The sequence below is a fragment of the Lissotriton vulgaris genome, chromosome 7 (genome assembly GCF_964263255.1).
Source record: "Lissotriton vulgaris chromosome 7, aLisVul1.2, whole genome shotgun sequence".
Taxonomy (NCBI): Eukaryota; Metazoa; Chordata; class Amphibia; order Caudata; family Salamandridae; genus Lissotriton; species Lissotriton vulgaris.
Genome location: NC_141695.1, coordinates 320,923,703 through 320,942,409, shown reverse-complemented (window position 1 = coordinate 320,942,409; position 18,707 = coordinate 320,923,703). Strand labels below are relative to the sequence as shown.

The 18,707-nt window shown below is 50.4% G+C and overlaps 1 protein-coding gene across 1 annotated transcript in view; it reads right to left on the bottom strand.

The window, feature by feature from the left end:
- The window catches only part of LOC147701477 (ferritin heavy chain A-like), a 42,481-nt gene extending 33,423 nt beyond the window's left edge, over nucleotides 1-9,058 (bottom strand). Inside the window, exons 1-2 of the mRNA XM_086930150.1 lie at nucleotides 8,858-9,058; nucleotides 1,641-1,787 (exon numbers count right to left, since the gene is read on the bottom strand). Of these exons, the coding sequence (XP_086786276.1) occupies nucleotides 1,641-1,787; nucleotides 8,858-9,058 (348 nt within the window). The remainder of the gene's footprint in view (nucleotides 1-1,640; nucleotides 1,788-8,857) is intronic.
- Between the last annotated feature and the right edge of the window lie 9,649 nt (nucleotides 9,059-18,707).

The following is an 18,707-nucleotide window of genomic DNA, read 5'->3' as shown; positions in this document are numbered from 1 at the left end:
ATTCATTTGGATCATTTTGTCATCAACGTGGATTGCTTACTTATTCACTTCATTATGTGGGATTTACAGTTCTTACTCTGTTTTTCCTATGTTTTACTTCTCTGTGCATTATTACTTCAGTCAGAGGGATTATGGTGGAGGCTTTTGTGTATACCTTGGAAGAGACTAGATTGTAATGTTGTATGTCAATTACTGTTTTAACCCTGAGGAAGTTAACTATAATATAATTATCCAGACTGTTCGCAGAAGAGTGGAATGTTGATTTGTGTCAGAGTGCTCAGGATTGACTTCTTTGAGCAATAGGTTGTTGCCTACCGACATACAGAAAGATACGTTGCACATAGAAATACACCCGTAAAACTCACTCAGATACATCTGATGGTGTGTATCTACACTCTTTTACTATATGGCAGAGTCAACTCGGCTGGGATGACTGTCTTCCCTTTGCTCTACAGTCCCATGGCATTGTAGAAGCAAACTGCTGAGCCTAGTGACCAATCCCTGGTGCAACAGTGACACCCATTGGACAACAAGATTCTGGAGGGAGCTGCTTGCTGTATTAGTCTCAGGCGGTCCCTATGGATTATTGGCCTAGGACTTCATAGGGAAAGGGTGTTGCCAGGGGTCAGCACATTTTCAGAGGAACAATGATGAGTCCAGTAGATCCGAAACAGTGTAGATATAGCCTTTGTTTGGCCCTTGCACAGAAAACATTAAGCACTGCCGACATAGCCTTAGGTTGACTCCGATAGTCTAGATAAAGCAGTAGCCCAGATTTACTAAGGGATTGCGTCGCTGTTGGGTCACCCAAAGCAACACGGGCCCTTAAATTAGATTTACAAAGCTACCTTCCTTGGCTCTGCATGGCTTAGGAAATGTGGAGTAACGCAAGGCAGCACAAGTCATTGCCTAGCGTTACTCTGCGTTGGGAAGGCATCCCACGGGAGGAACGTGGATATTCCCACACATCCACCCATGGATTTTGGCAGATTCACAGATTTACTTAGATTAATAAACCTGGGAATGTGTCAAAATGGTGCGCCATCCCAACAGAGGTGTAACAAGGAGAAATATCTTTATTTCTCCTCATTATTTCCTCTCTCTACATGTGCTGCATTCTGCAGCTCACGAAGGAAGAGGAAAATGCCTCCGACATTTTCTTTTGTTCAGGACGAGGTCCCTTCCTGCACAAAAACAATCCTTCCTCGTACAGCAGCAGCATCAGATCACAGTGAATGTATAGAATGCCAGACTCCAAGGAGTCTTGGTATAGCCTTGGCTTGCCTAGTGCATACAAGACTTAGTGGTGGTCTATGCTACGGGCTGAACCTTTTCAAGGTAGGACAGAAGATAGTACTGACGTGGCCACCAATGCCATTCCACAGTGGACCTTGAGAAGGAGATGGCACAGTATGTACTGGAGCTTTCCATAGGGGATTTGCAGTGGTGAGGACCTAGAGTGGCCTTATGTTCCCTTGCAAGGTGAAACTCTAAGAAGCACAGACTCAGCCGGGGTTAAAGTTTTCCATGGTTGGTTCGACTCTCAAAGGTTATGCATCAGGGTGTGTAGACAGCTTGCACCGAGTCCTTGATTCACAATGCTCTAAGTGGTGAAGATGCAGCCTTGATAGAACACTTACCCGTATGTCCTGCAGGACCACCCGTCCCCCGCGCTTGTTCAGGTATCTTAGGAGCTTTATGGCATGCTCATGCTCCTCCTGGCTCTGTTCGTTGAGAAAGTCAGACAGGTGGGGTAGAGCCACGTCATCCCGATCAAAATGGCAAGACTAGGGGCATGTGAAGCAAAGACAGGGGAGTGTTAAAAGAAGAGAAACGTATGGCAATGAACATAACCTGGAAACAATTTACAATAAGAAACAATAGATAAATGATGTAACAAGCTTTAATTAAAGCATACACAACATCTGAGATACAACCTCTAGGATACACAACATCTGAGATACAACCTCTAGAATACACAGCATCTGTGATACAACCTCTGGAATACACATCTGAGATACAGTCTCTCAAAACCGAACTGATCTGATTATTAACAAGCCTCTTTCTACGTGTTATTTTTCAGCTAAAGAAGTGTGGGAATGCCTGTGGGTTCAGGGGACCTCGGTCTGCACTTTTGTGTTCATGCTCTGTTTACAATCAGAAACACGCTTCGTGATTGGAAACACAACCTGCGGCCCTCCGGTTGAGTATCCCCAGTTGTGTGCTCTTTTTTCTGAACTCATTGCGCCAGCCTCCACAGCAGTCTTGGTCAGACATGTGCCTCAACATGATCCAACCACCAGAAACCTCAACAGAATTGACATCACAGACACCTTGAGGAATCACCTTACAAGAACTGACATAGGAATTACCCAAGGAGAACTCAAGTAGGATGCACCTAATGAGTAGTAACAGCATAAAACAAAGGAGAAGCTCAACATGATTTACTCAGAGAGCTCCTTAACGTCATAGAGTAAATAAGCCCTGGAAGATCCTCTCTTAGATCCCATTAACAAGATACACTCCAAAGGACCTCAATAAGATCTACCCAACAAGTACCCAATCAGGATCTATCCAGACAGCACGTGAAGATCTTCTAAACTACACAAAGAACATGACAACCAGGATCAGCTCAACAAATCTTCACGCTGAGCACCTCAACAACATTAATTCAAAAGGAACATCAACACAACACACTCAATAGGCGCTGCAACAAGATCTACCTAAAGAGCATCTCAACAGACCTATATGGTGAAGGTCTCAATGTGCTTTGAATAACAAGCACCACCACAAGATCTACAGTCAGCGATGCAGACCTCAACATCATCTGCACAGCAATCATCACCACAAGATCTAGGGTCAGCGATGCAGATCTCAACAAGATCTGCACAGCAATCATCACCACAAGATCTAGGGTCAGCGATGCAGACCTCAGCGTGATCTGCACAGCAATCACCACAAGATCTAGGGTCAGCGATGCAAACCTCAACGTGATCTGCACAGCAATCATCACCAGATCTAGGGTCAGCGATGCAGACCTCAACGTGATCTGCACAGCAATCATCACCACAAGATCTAGCGTCGGCGATGCAGACCTCAACGTGATCTGCACAGCAATCATCACCACAAGATCTAGAGTCAGCGATGCAGACCTCCACGTGATCTGCACTGCAAGCATCTCAATCAAATCTAATTAACAAACACATCTACAAAGTCTACCTACTAAACAAGCACCCCGAAAAGAGCTCCACAGCAATCTCTTTACACACCCATCATTGCAACAAGATTTATTAAACACATCTAACTAGCACCGTAGTCAGATTTATTTAACAGTGCCCCCAAGAACATCAGGCCTTGAACCAGCTGACGCTCCTCCGCACCAGACCCCACACACCTCTGCTGGAAGATATTAAACCAGTTCTGCAGAACCTAGCTGCTGTTTTACTACTGAGACTCAGCCCTGCCAGTTCACCTCATTGTAGATGAACAGCACCCACCTGCCATACTAGGATTACATAAAATAGGACTGTCAGTAAAGGAAATACCAGCATTTGTAAAGCCCACAGCTACCTCCTGAGAGATGTCCCAGCGCTGGGGGCCGTTGGAAAGATTAAGCGAGCTATTGCCCATAGTCACAAGGTGCTGGGCTAACCTGGCGCCGGGGATTGAACGGTGAGCCCCCATGTTCCAGAGTCAGCTGCCCTGGCCGCTGCACCACACCTCTTCGGTACATTTGATCATGACCTGCAGATTATCACTCTTTGCTCTACAGTACTAGAAAACACACCTCTCTGACAGAGCACCCAGTGCTAACCTACACCCCCTGCTGCTCCAGTCACTCTGACTCACACAGAACTCTACCAGTACACTTTAACTACTGGTAACCTGCTTTACCTAGCTGCTCCAGTCACTACCAGTACACTAACTAGTGCAACCTGCATCACCCCTGTTGTTCCTGTCACTGTGATTCACACAGAACTCTACAGAGTGCACTTTAACTAGTGTAACCTGCATCCCCACTGCTGCTCCGGTCACAACAAGTGCACTTTAACTAGTGTAACCTGCATCACCCCTGCTGTTCTAGTTACTGTACCTTGCACAGCGCTCTACCAGTGCACTGTAACTAGTGTAACCTGCATCACCCCTGCTGTTCCAGTCATATTGACTCAACACAGTGCTCTACCAGTGCACTTTAACTAGTGTAACCTGCAACACCCCTGCTGCTCCTGTCACTACCAGTACACTTTAACTAGTGTAAACTGCATCACTCCTGCTGTTCAAGTCACTACCAGTGCACTTTAACTAGTGTAACCTGAATCACCCCTGCTATTCCAGTCACATTGACTCAACACAGCGCTCTACCAGTGCACTTTAACTAGTGTAACCTGCATCACCCCTGCTGTTCCAGTCACATTGACTCAACACAGCGCTCTACCAGTGCACTTTAACTAGTGTAACCTGCATCACCCCTGCTGTTCCAGTCACATTGACTCAACACAGCGCTCTACCAGTGCACTTTAACTAGTGTAACCTGCATCACCCCTGCTGTTCCAGTCACATTGACTCAACACAGCGCTCTACCAGTGCACTTTAACTAGTGTAACCTGCATCACCCCTGCTGTTCCAGTCACATTGACTCAACACAGCGCTCTACCAGTGCACTTTAACTAGTGTAACCTGCATCACCCCTGCTGTTCCAGTCACATTGACTCAACACAGCGCTCTACCAGTGCACTTTAACTAGTGTAACCTGCATCACCCCTGCTGTTCCAGTCACATTGACTCAACACAGCGCTCTACCAGTGCACTTTAACTAGTGTAACCTGCATCACCCCTGCTGTTCCAGTCACATTGACTCAACACAGCGCTCTACCAGTGCACTTTAACTAGTGTAACCTGCATCACCCCTGCTGTTCCAGTCACATTGACTCAACACAGCGCTCTACCAGTGCACTTTAACTAGTGTAACCTGCATCACCCCTGCTGTTCCAGTCACATTGACTCAACACAGTGCTCTACCAGTGCACTTTAACTAGTGTAGCCTGCAACACCCCTCCTGCTCCAGTCACTGTGACTCACACAGAACTCTACCAGTGCACTTTAACTAGTGTAACCAGTATCACTCCTGCTGCTCCAGTCACTATTACTCACGTGGAATTCCACCAGTGCACCATAACTAGTGTAACTTGCATCACCCCTGCTTCGCCTGTCACTACCAGTGCACTCTAAATAGCGTCACCTGCATCACCCTTGCTGATCCAGTCACTGTGACTCGCACGGAATTCTACCAGTGCACTTTAACTAGTGGAACCTGCATCACCCATCCTGCTCCAGTCACTACCAGTTCACTCTAACTAGCGTCACCTGCATCGCCTCTGCTGTTTTAGTTACTGCACCTTGCACAGCGCTCTACCAGTGCACTGTAACTAGTGTAACCGGCATCACCCCTGCTGTTCCAGTCACTGTGACTCACACATAACTCTAACAGTGCACTGTAACTAGTGTAACCTGCATCACCCCTGCTGTTCTAGTTACTGTACCTTGCACAGCGCTCTACCAGTGCACTGTAACTAGTGTAACCTGCTTTACCTAGCTGCTCCTGTCACTACTAGTACTCTTTAACTAGTGTAACCCGCATCACCCCTGCTGCTCCAGGCACTACCAGTGCACTTTAACTAGTGTAACCTGAAGCACCCCTGCTATTCCAGTCACATTGACTCAACGCAGCGCTCTACCAGTGCACTTTAACTAGTGTAACCTGCATCCCCACTGCTGCTCCGGTCACTATTATTCACGCGGAATTCTACCAGTGCACCATAACTAGTGTAACCTGCATCAACCCTGCTTCGCCTGTCACTACCAGTGCACTCTAACTAGCGTCACCTACATCACTCCTGCTGATCTAGTCACTGTGACTCGCACGGAATTCTACCAGTGTACTTTAACTAGTGGAACCTGCATCACCCCTTCTCCAGTCACTACCAGTGCACTCTAACTAGCGTCACCTGCATCACCCCTGCTGATCCAGTTACTGTACCTGGCACGGAATTCTACCAGTGCACTTTAACTAGTGTGACCTGCATCACCCCTCCTACTCCAGTCACTGTGAATCACACATAACTCTACCAGTGCACTTTAACTAGTGACTAGTGTATCCTACATCAGCCCTGCTGTTCCAGTCACTAACAGTGCACTTTAACTAGTATAACCAGCTTCACCCCTGCTGATCCAGTCACCTGGACTCACACAGAACTCTACCAGTACACTTTAACTAATGTAACCTGCATTAGCCCTCCTGCTCCAGTCACTGTGACTCACACATAACTCTACCAGTGCTCTATAACTAGTGTATCCTACATCAGCCCTGCTGTTCCAGTCACTAACAGTGCACTTTAACTTGTATAACCGGCTTCACCCCTGCTGCTCCAGTCACCAGGACTCACACAGAACTCTACCAGTGCACTTTAACTAATGTAACCTGCATCACCCCTGCTGCTCCAGTCACTACTAGTGCACTTTCCCTAGTGTAACCTGCATTGCCCCTCCTGCTCCAGTCACTGTGACGTCCACAGAACTCTACCAGTGCACGTTAACTAGTATAACCTGCTTCACCCCTGCTGCTCCAGTCACCAGGACTCACACAGAACTCTACCAGTGCACTTTAACTAGTGTAACCGGCATCACCCCTGCTGTTCCAGTCACTGAGACTCACACATAACTCTACCAGCGCACTTTACCTAGTGTCCTGCTGTTCTAGTCACTACCAGTGCACTTTAACTAGTGTACCCGGCATCACCCCTGCTGTTCCAGTCACTGTGACTCACACAGAACTCTACCAGTGCACTTTAACTAGTGTAACCTGCATCACCCCTGCTGCACCAGTCCCTACAAGTGCACTTTAACTAGTGCAACCTGCATCACGTCTGCTGCTCCAGTCACTCCCAGTACACTTTAACTACTGGTAACCTGCATCACGTCTGCTGCTCCAGTCACTACCGATGCACTTTAACTAGTGTAACCTGCATCGTCCCTGCTGTTCCAGTCACTGTGACTCACACATAACTCTACCAGTGCTCTATAACTAGTGTATTCTTCATCACCCTTGCTGTTCGTCACTGTGACTCACATAGCACTTAGGCATTTCACTCCTACTCCCACTGAAGAGCATCGGGGACAGTGAGGGACCTGCTCCTACTCCGACTGAAGTGCATCAGGGACAGTGAGGGACCTGCTCCTACTCCCACTGAAGTGCATCAGGGACAGTGAGGGACCTGCTCCTACTCTCACTGAAGTGCATCAGGGACAGTGAGGGACCTGAACCGACTCTCCCTGAAGTGCATCGGGGACAGTGAGGGACCTGCTCCTACTCCCACTGAAGAATATCGGGGACAGTGAGGGACCTGCTCCTACTCCGACTGAAGTGCATCAGGGACAGTGAGGGACCTGCTCCTACTCCCACTGAAGTGCATCAGGGACAGTGAGGGACCTGCTCCTACTCTCACTGAAGTGCATCAGGGACAGTGAGGGACCTGAACCGACTCTCCCTGAAGTGCATCGGGGACAGTGAGGGACCTGCTCCTACTCCCACTGAAGAATATCGGGCACAGTGAGGGACTTGCTTCTTTTCCCACTGAAGGGCACCGGGGACAGTGAGGGGCCTGCTCCTACTCCCACTGAAGGGTACCGGGGACAGTGAGGGACCTGCTCCTACTCCCACTGAAGAGCATCCAGCAACGTGAGGGACCTGATCCTACTCCCACTGAAGTGCATCAGGAACAGTGAGGGATCTGCTCCTACTCTCACTGAACGGCATCGGGGACAGTGAGGGACCTGCTCCTACTCTCACTGAAGGGCATCGGGGACAGTGAGGGACCTGCTCCTCCTCCCACTGAAGTGCATCGGGGATAGTGAAGAGCTTGGTCCTACTCCCACTGAAGAGCATTGGGGACAGTGAGGGACCTGCTCCTACTCCCACTCAAGTGCATCAGGCACAGTGAGGGACCTGCTCCTACTCTCACTTAGGTGCACCAGGGACAGTGAGGGACCTGCTCCTACTCTCCCTTAGGTGCACCAGGGACAGTGAGGGACCTGCTCCTACTCTCACTGAAGAGCATCGGGCAAAGTGAGGGACCTGCTTCTACTCCCACTCAAGTGCATCAGGCACAGTGAGGGACCTGCTGCTTCTACTCTCACTGAAGTGCACCGAGGGCTGTGAAGGGTATCCATCAACGTGAAGGACCTGATCCTACTCTCACTGAAGTGCATCAGGGACAGTGAGGGACCTCCTCCTACTCCCACTGAAGGGCATCGGGGACAGTGAGGGACCTGCTCCTATTCCCACTGAAGTGCATCAGGGACAGCGAGGGACCTCCTCCTACTCCCACTGAAGGGCATCGGGGACAGTGAGGGACCTGCTCCTACTCCCACTAAAAAGCATCGGGCACAGGGAGGGACATGCTCCTTCTCTCACTGAAGGGCACCGGGGACAGTGAGGGACGTGCTCCTACTCCCACTGAAGTGCATCAGGCACAGTGAGGGACCTGCTCCTACTCTCACTGAAGGGCACCGGGGACAGTGAGGGACCTGCTCCTACTCCCACCGAAGTACATCAGGCACAGTGAGGGACCTGCTCCTACTCCCACTTAAGTGCATCAGGGACAGTGAGGGACCTGCTCCTACTCCCACTGAAGTGCATCGGGGATAGTGAGGGACCTGCTCCTTTTCTCACTGAAGGGCACCGGGGACAGAGGGACCTGCTCCTACTCCCACTGATGTGCAGTTCGCAGCCTAGTCCTACCGCTAGTGCAGTGCCCCAGGCACAGAGAGGACTCTGCGGGGCTGGGGTAAGGTCACTCACCATGGACAGGAGGGTGTAGGAGGCGTACAGCTGCAGGTTTGCCAGGCCGTTTAGTGCGGCCTCGCAGTCCTGGTGCCAGTTCTGGCGCACCTGGGACTCCATGGGGCTCTGGTGCTGTAGGGTGTGCCTGCGCAGTGCCGGAGTCCAGCCGGCCGAGGGTTCAACAGGCAGCTTCCAGGAGCAGGCAGAGCGCGGGGGCATTTATAGCGAGGGTCGGGTAACAGGCAGCCGAGGTCCAGCGGATGGAGAGGAGTTGCCCCACCCACCTGCCAGGCCTCCTCGAGGGTGACGTCACAGCACAGGTAACACTGCACCAGGACAGCAGCACCAGCTGCCCGGGCAGGTGGGTTGTGCTCACCCCTCCCCCTCTCGGATAATGGATTATACGCAATGTTCATATCTACCCTGCCAGATAGCCGAAGCGGGTAATGCACCTGCTTCGAGTCACTGGTTCGAGCCCCAGAACGGCCGACAGTACCCATTGTACACATTGTACACGTACAGATCCTCAGAGCACAGGCGCCAAGTACTCATTAAACAGACACCAGACCCTCCGAATACAGGCAACAAGTAATAGTTATACAGACACCAAATCCTCAGAATACAGGCATCAAGAAATAGTTATACAAACACCAGATCCTCAGAATACAGGCATCAAGTAATAGTTATACAGGCACCAGATCCTCAGAACACAGGAATCAAGTAATAGTTATACAGGCAGCAGATCCTCAGAACACAGGCATCAAGCAATAGTTATACAGGCACCAGATCCTCAGAATACAGGCCTCAAGTAATAGTTATACAGGCACCAGGTCCTCAGAATACAGGCATCAAGTACTTATTATATAGACACCATATCCTCAGAATACAGGCGTCATATACTCATTATACAGACACCAGATCCTCAGAATACAGGTGTCAAGCACTCATTTACAGACACCAGACCCGTAGAATACAGGCATCAAGTACTCATTTTACAGTCACTAGATCCTCAGAACACAGGCAACAAGTAATAGTTATAGAGACTCCAGATCCTCAGAATACAGGCGTCAAGTACTCATTATACAGACACCAGATCCTCAGAACACAGGCGTCAAGTACTCTTTGTACACATACCAGATCCTCAGAGCACAGGCGTCAAGTACTCATTGTAAACACACCAGATCCTCAGAATACAGGTGTCAAGTAATAGTCATACAGACACTAGATCTTCAGAATACAGTTATCAAGTACTCATTATACAGACACCAGATCCTCAGAATACAGGCGTGAAGTATTCATTATTCAGACACTAGATCCTCAGAATACAGATGTCATGTACTCATTAGACAGACACCAGATCCTTAGAATACAGGCATCAAGTACTTATTATTCAGACACTCAATACTCAGCATACTGGCATCTAGTCTTCATTGTACACACACCAGATCGTCAGAATACAGGTGTCATGTACTCATTATACAGACACCAAATCTTCAGAACACAGGCATCAAGTACTCATTATACAGACACCAGATTCTCAGACTAAAGGCGTCACATACTCATTATACAGATGCCAGACCCTCAGAAAAGAGGCTTCAAGTAATAGTTATACAGACACTAGATCCTCGGAATACGGGCAACAAGTATTAGTTATAGAGACACCAAATCCTCAGAACACAGATGTCAAGTACTCATTCAAAAAAGATATAAGAGACCCCCTAAAACTAGTAAGTGTTCCTAGGGCAGGGCAACAATACTTTAAGTAATAAAGGTTCCTAGGCAACTAAGTACCTGTCTGGAGTCAGGTATGACAGATGCAACTTGATGAACACGACCTCAGTGTACTAACAAAAAAGAGATTTATATTTTATGGTTTAACTCTTTTTATTGAAATCGTGTGCTTTCGATGGTAAAACATACAAGCAAATAGAAGGCCAGTACAGGCGCGTTGCAGCATACAAAGTACAGTCAGGCAGGTGTTGGTACATGGTATGAAGGAATGAAATGAAAGAACCAAACTTAGAAACCTCCCCCCCCTCCTCCCACTCGTCCAGTGCTCCCTTTCTACCCCTATTCTTCCCCGCCGCTCCCTCCCACTATGCCTCAATAACTACGCCTGCCTTAAGGGTCTACCTTCTTTGGCTCCGTGAGCCTCAACAGTCTTAGGTACCTTGGACATGTGATTTCTCTAAATTCCGTGATCAAGATAGACCTAAATGATTGCCAGAGCTTTTCATATCTATCTCCTTCCCCTGCCATAGTGAATGATAATTTCTCCAATCCGAGTACATGCCACAACCTGTGCAGCCAGCCTATAAAGGAGGGTATAGTGGAGGTGCGCCAATGTGTAAGTATGTTTTGCACCGCGGAGCCCAGGGCAATGGCTATTTGTCTACCTCTGCGGGAGCATAGGGGATATGTTAGTGGGTTAGGAAGCCTTAGTAAGACATACGCTGGAAAGCGCGGGAGCTCTGTCTGAAAGTGTTTATCCACCTCGTCTAACACTTGCGTCCAGTAAGGTTGAATCTGGTCACAATCCCACAGCAGGTGCACCAGGTTGCCAACCTGGCCACAGCCCCGCCAACAGGATGCCTCTCTGCTACGGTCCATCTCCTGTAATCTTTCTGGAGTGTAGTACCAATATGTTGTTACTTTCGTGAATCTCTCCGTGAGCCCCATGTGGTATGCGGAGTGGCCAGCTCTATAGGAAATCTACTCCTATTCCTTATAACTAAGGACCCTGCCCAGCTCTCTTTCCCATCGCTCTCTGCCTGGGTTGTGTATATGTGTCTGTGTTGCCTGCAGAATCTTATAGAGATCAGATATGAGTTTAGCATCTGATGTGCGGGATATGAGCCATCGTTAATACGGAAGGAGCTGTCTATCTGAACTTGCTCGTACTTGTGGTTGCAGTGCCCCGTGACTCACTTGTAGGTAGCCTAACCATTCTGTCTCTTGGAAGCTGTACTCTTGTTTGAATTGGGGGAAGGGGACGGCCCCCTCCGTTCCATAAATGTGATATAAGGATCGGCATCCCGCAGACCTCCAAAGGGCAAAAGTCAACCCCACTGTGCCCGGGGCAAAGCGGGGTTATCCACCAACGGGGTGAGTGGAGAAGGGAAGGTTGTATGGTCGTGTGCAATGTTGGTGGCGTCCCACACTTCTAGGGGAACCCGAGTGATAGAAGAGGCGTAAAGGTTAGGGGGCCGGTGGGGCTTGTGAAGAAAGGGGATTTCTTGCAGTGGGCTGCCAGCCACCGCCTGGTCTTGAAAAAGCCAGTGTTTCTCCAACTCCCATTTACTCCATTCCACCAGGTAGCGCAGTTGCGCCGCCTGGTAGTATTTGTGCAGATCAGGTATCCCTAAACCTCCCAACTCTGGGGCAAGCGTGACCAGCGTTCTCCGCATTCTCGTTTTCCGGCCCTGCCAGATAAATTGGGCAAGTTCGGCTTGTGTCTGCCAGATCCATCCAGCGGGCGGTCGTAACGGAAGAGCCCGAAAAAGATAGAGGATTTGGGGTAAAATGGTCATCTTGACCGCCGCAATCCTACCCAGCCAGGAGAGCGGATAATGTCTCCACCGGTTTATCTCTCCCCGAATTTTCCTGCGGAGTGTGGTGTAGTTGGCCGCAACCATGGTGGGGAGTGAGGAGGCCAATTGGATCCCTAGGTACGGGACCGTGTCCGATGCCCATTGAATGGGAAAGAGGCTTTGCAGGTAGGATCTTGTGGGGGGAGACAGTGGGAGGTCTAAGGCTATCGATTTGTCCGTGTTCATTTTGAACCCGGCCACGTTGCCGAAGGCGTCTAGCTCGGCCACACAGGCTGGTAAGGCAGTTCTTGGAGTATCTAAAGAGATCAATATATCGTCTGCGTATAGACTGATTGTGTGGGTGTAGCCGCCAAACTTGATCCCTGTAACTTTCTGATGTTGTCGTATTTTCTGGGCTAGCGGTTCCATGTATAAGGCGAATAGAAGGGGCGAAAGTGAGCACCCTTGCCTCGTGCCCCTCTCAATGGGAAAACTGGCAGAGCTATAGCCATTCATAAACTACCGCCGTGGGGAATTTGTAGCAGTTAAAAATAAAGGTACGGAATTTCTCCCCAATCCCCACCCTCTCCATGACCTGTTCTAGGTAGGGCCAGTGGAAGCGGTCAAAAGCCTTTTCGGCATCTATTGCTAACATCATTCTCTCTCCAGGCACTCGGGTGGCTTTCTCTATCAGGTGAATGATACCGTTTGGTGTTATCTACTGTCTGGCGTTCTGGGATAAAGCCTGCCTGGACTGGGTCTATGAGTCCAGGTAAATGAGGGGCCAGTCGGGCCGCCAGGATCCCAGTATACAATTTAAGACCCACATTTAATAAAGATATCGGCCGGTAGGCCCCGCATCTAGTCCTGTCTTGCCCGGGTTTCGGGATGACTGTTATTGAAGCCCGTAGAAGGTCAGGCGGTATTGCTCCTCGTTCCGCAAACGTATTAAACAGTCGGGTCAGGATTGAGGCGAGTACAGCGCAAAATTTCTTTTAGAAAATGGCGGGCAAGCCCTCCGATCCCGGTGCCTTCCCTAATTTAAGCCTATAAATAGCGGCAATGACCTCTTCCGGTTGAATGTCCCTCTCAAGATATTCTGTTTGAGGAGCGCAACCGAGTTCGAGAAATAAGTGGCCTCTGAGCCATTCAGCTGGCTGCCAGTATAGAGGGTGACAAATGCAAAAACAACAGTTGATGGACAGAATGCAGAACAATGTCATACATTCGCCTGAGCCTAAATCCATCGTTTTTTTGCACTCCACACCACCCCAGTTCAGACATGGCCATATGCAAATCAGCCTTGACCCTGTGCCTCATGGGAACAGTCCAGCCCGAACTGCCAAGCCATGTCTTTCCTGGACCGGAATCAAGCATCCTAGAACCGGTTTCTGGCTATCAGCCGTCTTCAGCCAGGATAGCTTGACTCCAGTGGTGTGGAGACCATGGGACTCACGTCTGAGCATACCCATCCCACTCGGGGTGACAAATGCAAAAACAACAATTGATGGACAGAATGCAGAACAATGTCATAAATTCACCCCAGTACAGAGATCTGAGCCTAAATCCATTTTTTTTTTGCACTCCACACCACCCCAGTTCAGACATGGCCATATGCAAATCAGCCTTGACCCTGTGCCTCATGGGAACAGTCCAGCCCGAACTGCCAAGCCATGTCTTTCCTGGACCGGAATCAAGCATCCTAGGACCGGTTTCTGGCTATCAGCCGTCTTCAGCCAGGATAGCTTGACCCCAGTGGTGTGGAGAGCATGGGACTCACGTCTGAGCATACCCATCCACTCGGGGTGACAAATGCAAAAAACAACAATTGATGGACAGAATGCAGAACAATGTCATACATTCACCCCAGTACAGAGATCTGGGCCTAAATCCATCGTTTTTTGCACTCCACACCACTCCAGTTCAGACATGGCCATATGCAAATCAGCCTTGACCCTGTGCCTCATGGGAACAGTCCAGCCCGAACTGCCAAGCCATGTCTTTCCTGGACCAGAATCAAGCATCCTAGGACCGGTTTCTGGCTATCAGCCGTCTTCAGCCAGGATAGCTTGACTCCAGTGGTGTGGAGAGCATGGGACTCACGCCTGAGCATACCCATCCCACTCGGGGTGACAAATGCAAAAACAACAATTGATGGACAGAATGCAGAACAATGTCATACATTCACACCTGTACAGAGATCTGGGCCTAAACGATGGATTTAGGCCCAGATCTCTGTACTGGGGTGAATGTATGACATTGTTCTGCATTCTGGTAGGGCTAGAGGACAAGAACTGCTCAGGAAATTTACGAGAGCACAGCCGATAGCAATCGCGCTCCAATAAGTGAGTCTCCTGAAGTAAGCATATGTCAGCTTGCGCATTTTCTAGAGAGGATAGGATCGCTCGCTGCTTAACAGGACTATTAAGATCCCTCACATTGAGGGTCAAGATCTTAAGGGTGGTGGGAGGCATAACCATCGAAGAACCAGGTCAGGCTAGTGTCTAAGGCCCGGCGAGTAGTGTCATAGGTGTGAGCATATGCATGACTTGAAGGGGACTCACGGCCATGCGTGAGTATAGGATCCGGGGGGTTGAAGTCGAATACAGAGCACTGGACACCCTTCCCCCTCCCCTTCCCAACTCCCCCAAAAACACCCCCCCTCCCTTCTCCCTTCCTCCTTGCCCTCAAAACCCCAAAAGTTCCAAGGTCCAAAGTCCATCACCCTCAAAAGCGATCAGGAATGTGTTCACACGGGGTAATACAGACCGTTCGGAACACTCCTCCCTCCAGCCGACGGTCCGGCAAAAGAAATGAACAGCCTGCAACTGCAAACGACGAAGCCATTGAGGTCAACTGGGATGGGTCGATGTCAGATCCGAAGCGACCGCTTTGACCGCGGCTCGCTGGCATCCTTGATTTCGGTCGACGGGGGCTTCCTGACACGGCGTCTTCTGCCCTTTTGGCGCCACTGGGGGCCCGGGGCCGCTGCTCCCCCAGAGCGGACCGGTGAATCATCTTCCTCCTCGGGTGGGTCTATCCCTAGCAGGCGACAGGCTTCCTTCAATGAGCGGATCTGATACAGCTTGTTGTCGAGTTTAAACATTATGCGAAATGGATGGCCCCAGCTGAAGGGGATTTGGAGCTGTTGGAGATATGCTGTGACAGGCTTGAAGGACCGTCTCTTCTGCAAAGTAAGTGCTGACTGATATTGGAATAAGACCAGTGTTTGATTCATGAAGGTTATGGGGTGCAGCTGCCGAGCTTTCTGTAGGATGTCCTCCTTTGTGCGGTAGTCCTGCACACATACCAAGATGTCCTGCAGGGGGGCTGACACGCTCCTTGGGGGTCCCACTCTGTGCACTCTATCCAGTCGAAGTTCTGACTCTAGTGGACGACCCAAGATGTGGTTAAAAAGTTCCCTGATGAAGCCAAACAGGTCGTTGGTATCTTCGGCCAATTTTACTCCCCGTATTCGCACATTATAGCGACGAGATCTGTTCTCTAAGTCTTCCATATGTGATTGCAAATCTACCTGCTGGTCGTGGAGCCTCAGTATCTCTTGCTGTATGGCCTCAATGTCAGTGTTGTGTCCATCAGTCTTTGTCTCTAGCGTCATTACGCGCTCCCCTGTCTCGTCAACGCCCCTGCGAATCTCCTTGAGCTCATCTGTAAATTCTTTTTTGAAGGTGTGAATGTCGTCTCTCAACGCCGTGAATAGCGATTCTATGAAGGCTTTCGTGATGGGCTCTGAGCCGTCCGCCAAGCCCGTGGACGGACGTGTGGCAGTCGCAGCCATGTCTTTAGGTGATTGGGTCACTTGGCCTTCGCAAACAGGTCCTTAACTGTTTTGTCCTTACTTACCCTCGTGCCGGACATGATACATATATCACGTATTGGGATCCCTCTTCCTGAGACTTATACCAGGCACTGGGTGTCTGCACTGTCGATCCCACCGCTATGCGGCGACACTCAATTAATGTCTGTGTGTTGTTGGCTACGTGTTCGGCAACGAAAAATTGGTGTGCTGTGTCTTGCCAAGCAACCCAATTGTCTTTTGGACTGTACTGGGTCCGGCCTGTCTCACACCCGATCCGCTCACCAAACCAGCCCATAACAGTCCATCAGTGGGGGGGTCCAGGCTACCACATCAGCCATTCCACTCTCCGCTCTGTTGGCCAACAGCACCTCATTCAATAGGCCCCCGGCAGTGTCAACCGAGTTGCCCACAAGTCCACTCACCGGCTGTATCGCTAGATCCACTCCACTGACCTTGCTCGTCTGAGCTGTAGCCCTGTCGCAAAATGGCGGCTCCGCTGCACCTTCACCCTGTCTCCCGCGAGCCACACTCCGCACTGGGCATCAGGGTCGATGAGATCTTCCTCCTCTGGGTATAGATGTCCTCTCCGGTTCCCCACGTTGTGCCTCCTGAAGCCCCAGGTCTCAGTGGCGGCTGCTCTCCTCCGCGTCTATCTGCTCCTCGCCAAGCTCCAGCAGTTGGTTTCAGGCCCAAACACTCTAGTGTGCCGCATCAGGTTTAAGGCGGCGGCACCTGGTTCAGCTCCCACGCCAATGCCCACTGCGTGGTAGTCAGGGGCTCTCCACTTCGCCTCCTTCCGACAACGTGGCTCTGCCCTGCGTGTGCCTGTCACCTTCGGGGAGGTTGCGGACCGTCTCGGCCGCCTTCGGGTCTTCCCAGCCGCTGCGCAGCCCCCCCCCCCCCCGGTGCGGTCCTCTAATATCCCCGTGAGGGTAGGTGCTCGGCCCTTCTAGCTTTCGCCTTCCCTCAGCGGCGTCCAGAAATCGCCCCGTTCTCCTCCGCTATGTGTGCCTCTTGGTGTCTTTGGGTCCCCAGAACCACCCTTCACACCAACCTCGCAGGAGATCCGCAATTCGGGCCTCGCTGTGCCTCCACTCGACTCTTCACACCGGGCACCACCACCTCGGACTGCTAGACTCTCTCCTGCTTTTTCCGTGTCAAGACTCTCTCCGCTGGCCTCTTTCTAGGTGGCCTGGGGTCTCTCCGGGCTGCTGCAAAATGGTGGGTCCGGTACCCCTCTCCGGTATCGCCGTTCGATCGCTTCACTGGCCATACACCGGGAGGTAGTCACCCCGTCTGCTGGCGTTGGGATGGTGCCGCTCCGTCTGCTTCTCCGATGATCTTCCGAATCACTGCACGGTCTCGGTGCCCCGTCGGGCACTCCGGGTCACTCACCTCCGGCTCCGCTGCGTCCAAGATGGCGGCTCATCCGCGGTCTCCCGCTGCACTTCCACCTCCGTTACGGGAGACCGTCGCCACACCCGGCCGCTTCACCCCAGACTGGCAGCAGCTGCTCCCGGAGCTATCCCGACTGGGGCTCCCGCACCGGCAAAGCGACACTCACTGTCCAGCCACGACCTCCAGTCCTCCACCTCATGGGCCTCACATACCCCTGGTCCGCCAATCGCCATCAAAAGCCCTTTCTGCAGTCTTTACGGTCTCCACAGGGAGCCCAGCTGCCCCAGGGACACTCGACTTGTTTTTGGGGTGCCGACCGCTGCTGTATCGGCTCCAAAGCCGGTGCTATTGTAGGCCGTCGGCGGAAGCTCCGAGTCAGAGCGTCTTCTCACGCCGCCATCTTGGCGTAACATACGCCTTCTTCAGGAGAACCACTTGATTTTCTATGCATAAGAAAAATACATACATAAGGTCACAAATTCAATATAACAAATGAAGTACACTGATTGTACACATACCAGATCCTCAGAGCAGAGGCGTCAAGTACTCATTGTACACACACCAGATCCTCAGAATACAGGCATCAAGTACTCATTATACAGACACCATATCTTCAGAACACAGACGTCAAGTACTCATTGTACACACACCATATCCTCAGAATTCGGGCGTCAAGTAATAGTTATACAGACACCAGATCCTCAGAATACAGGCGTCAAGTACTCATTTACAGACACCAGATCCTCAGAATACAGGCGTCAAGTACTCATTGTATACACACCAGATCCTCAGAATACAGGCGTGAAGTATTCATTATACAGACACCATATCTTCAGAACACAGGCGTCAAGTACTCATTATACAGACACCAGATCCTCAGACTACAGTCATCAAGTAATAGTTATACAGATACTAAATCCCCAGAATACAGGTGTCATGTACTCATTAGACAGACACCGGATCCTCAGAATACAGGCATCAAGTAATAGTTATGCAGACAATAGATCCTGAGAATACAGGCGTCAAGTACTCTTAATACACACAGCAGATCCTCAGAATACAGGCGTCAAGTAATAGTTATACAAACACCAGATCCCCAGAATACAGGCATGAAGAACTC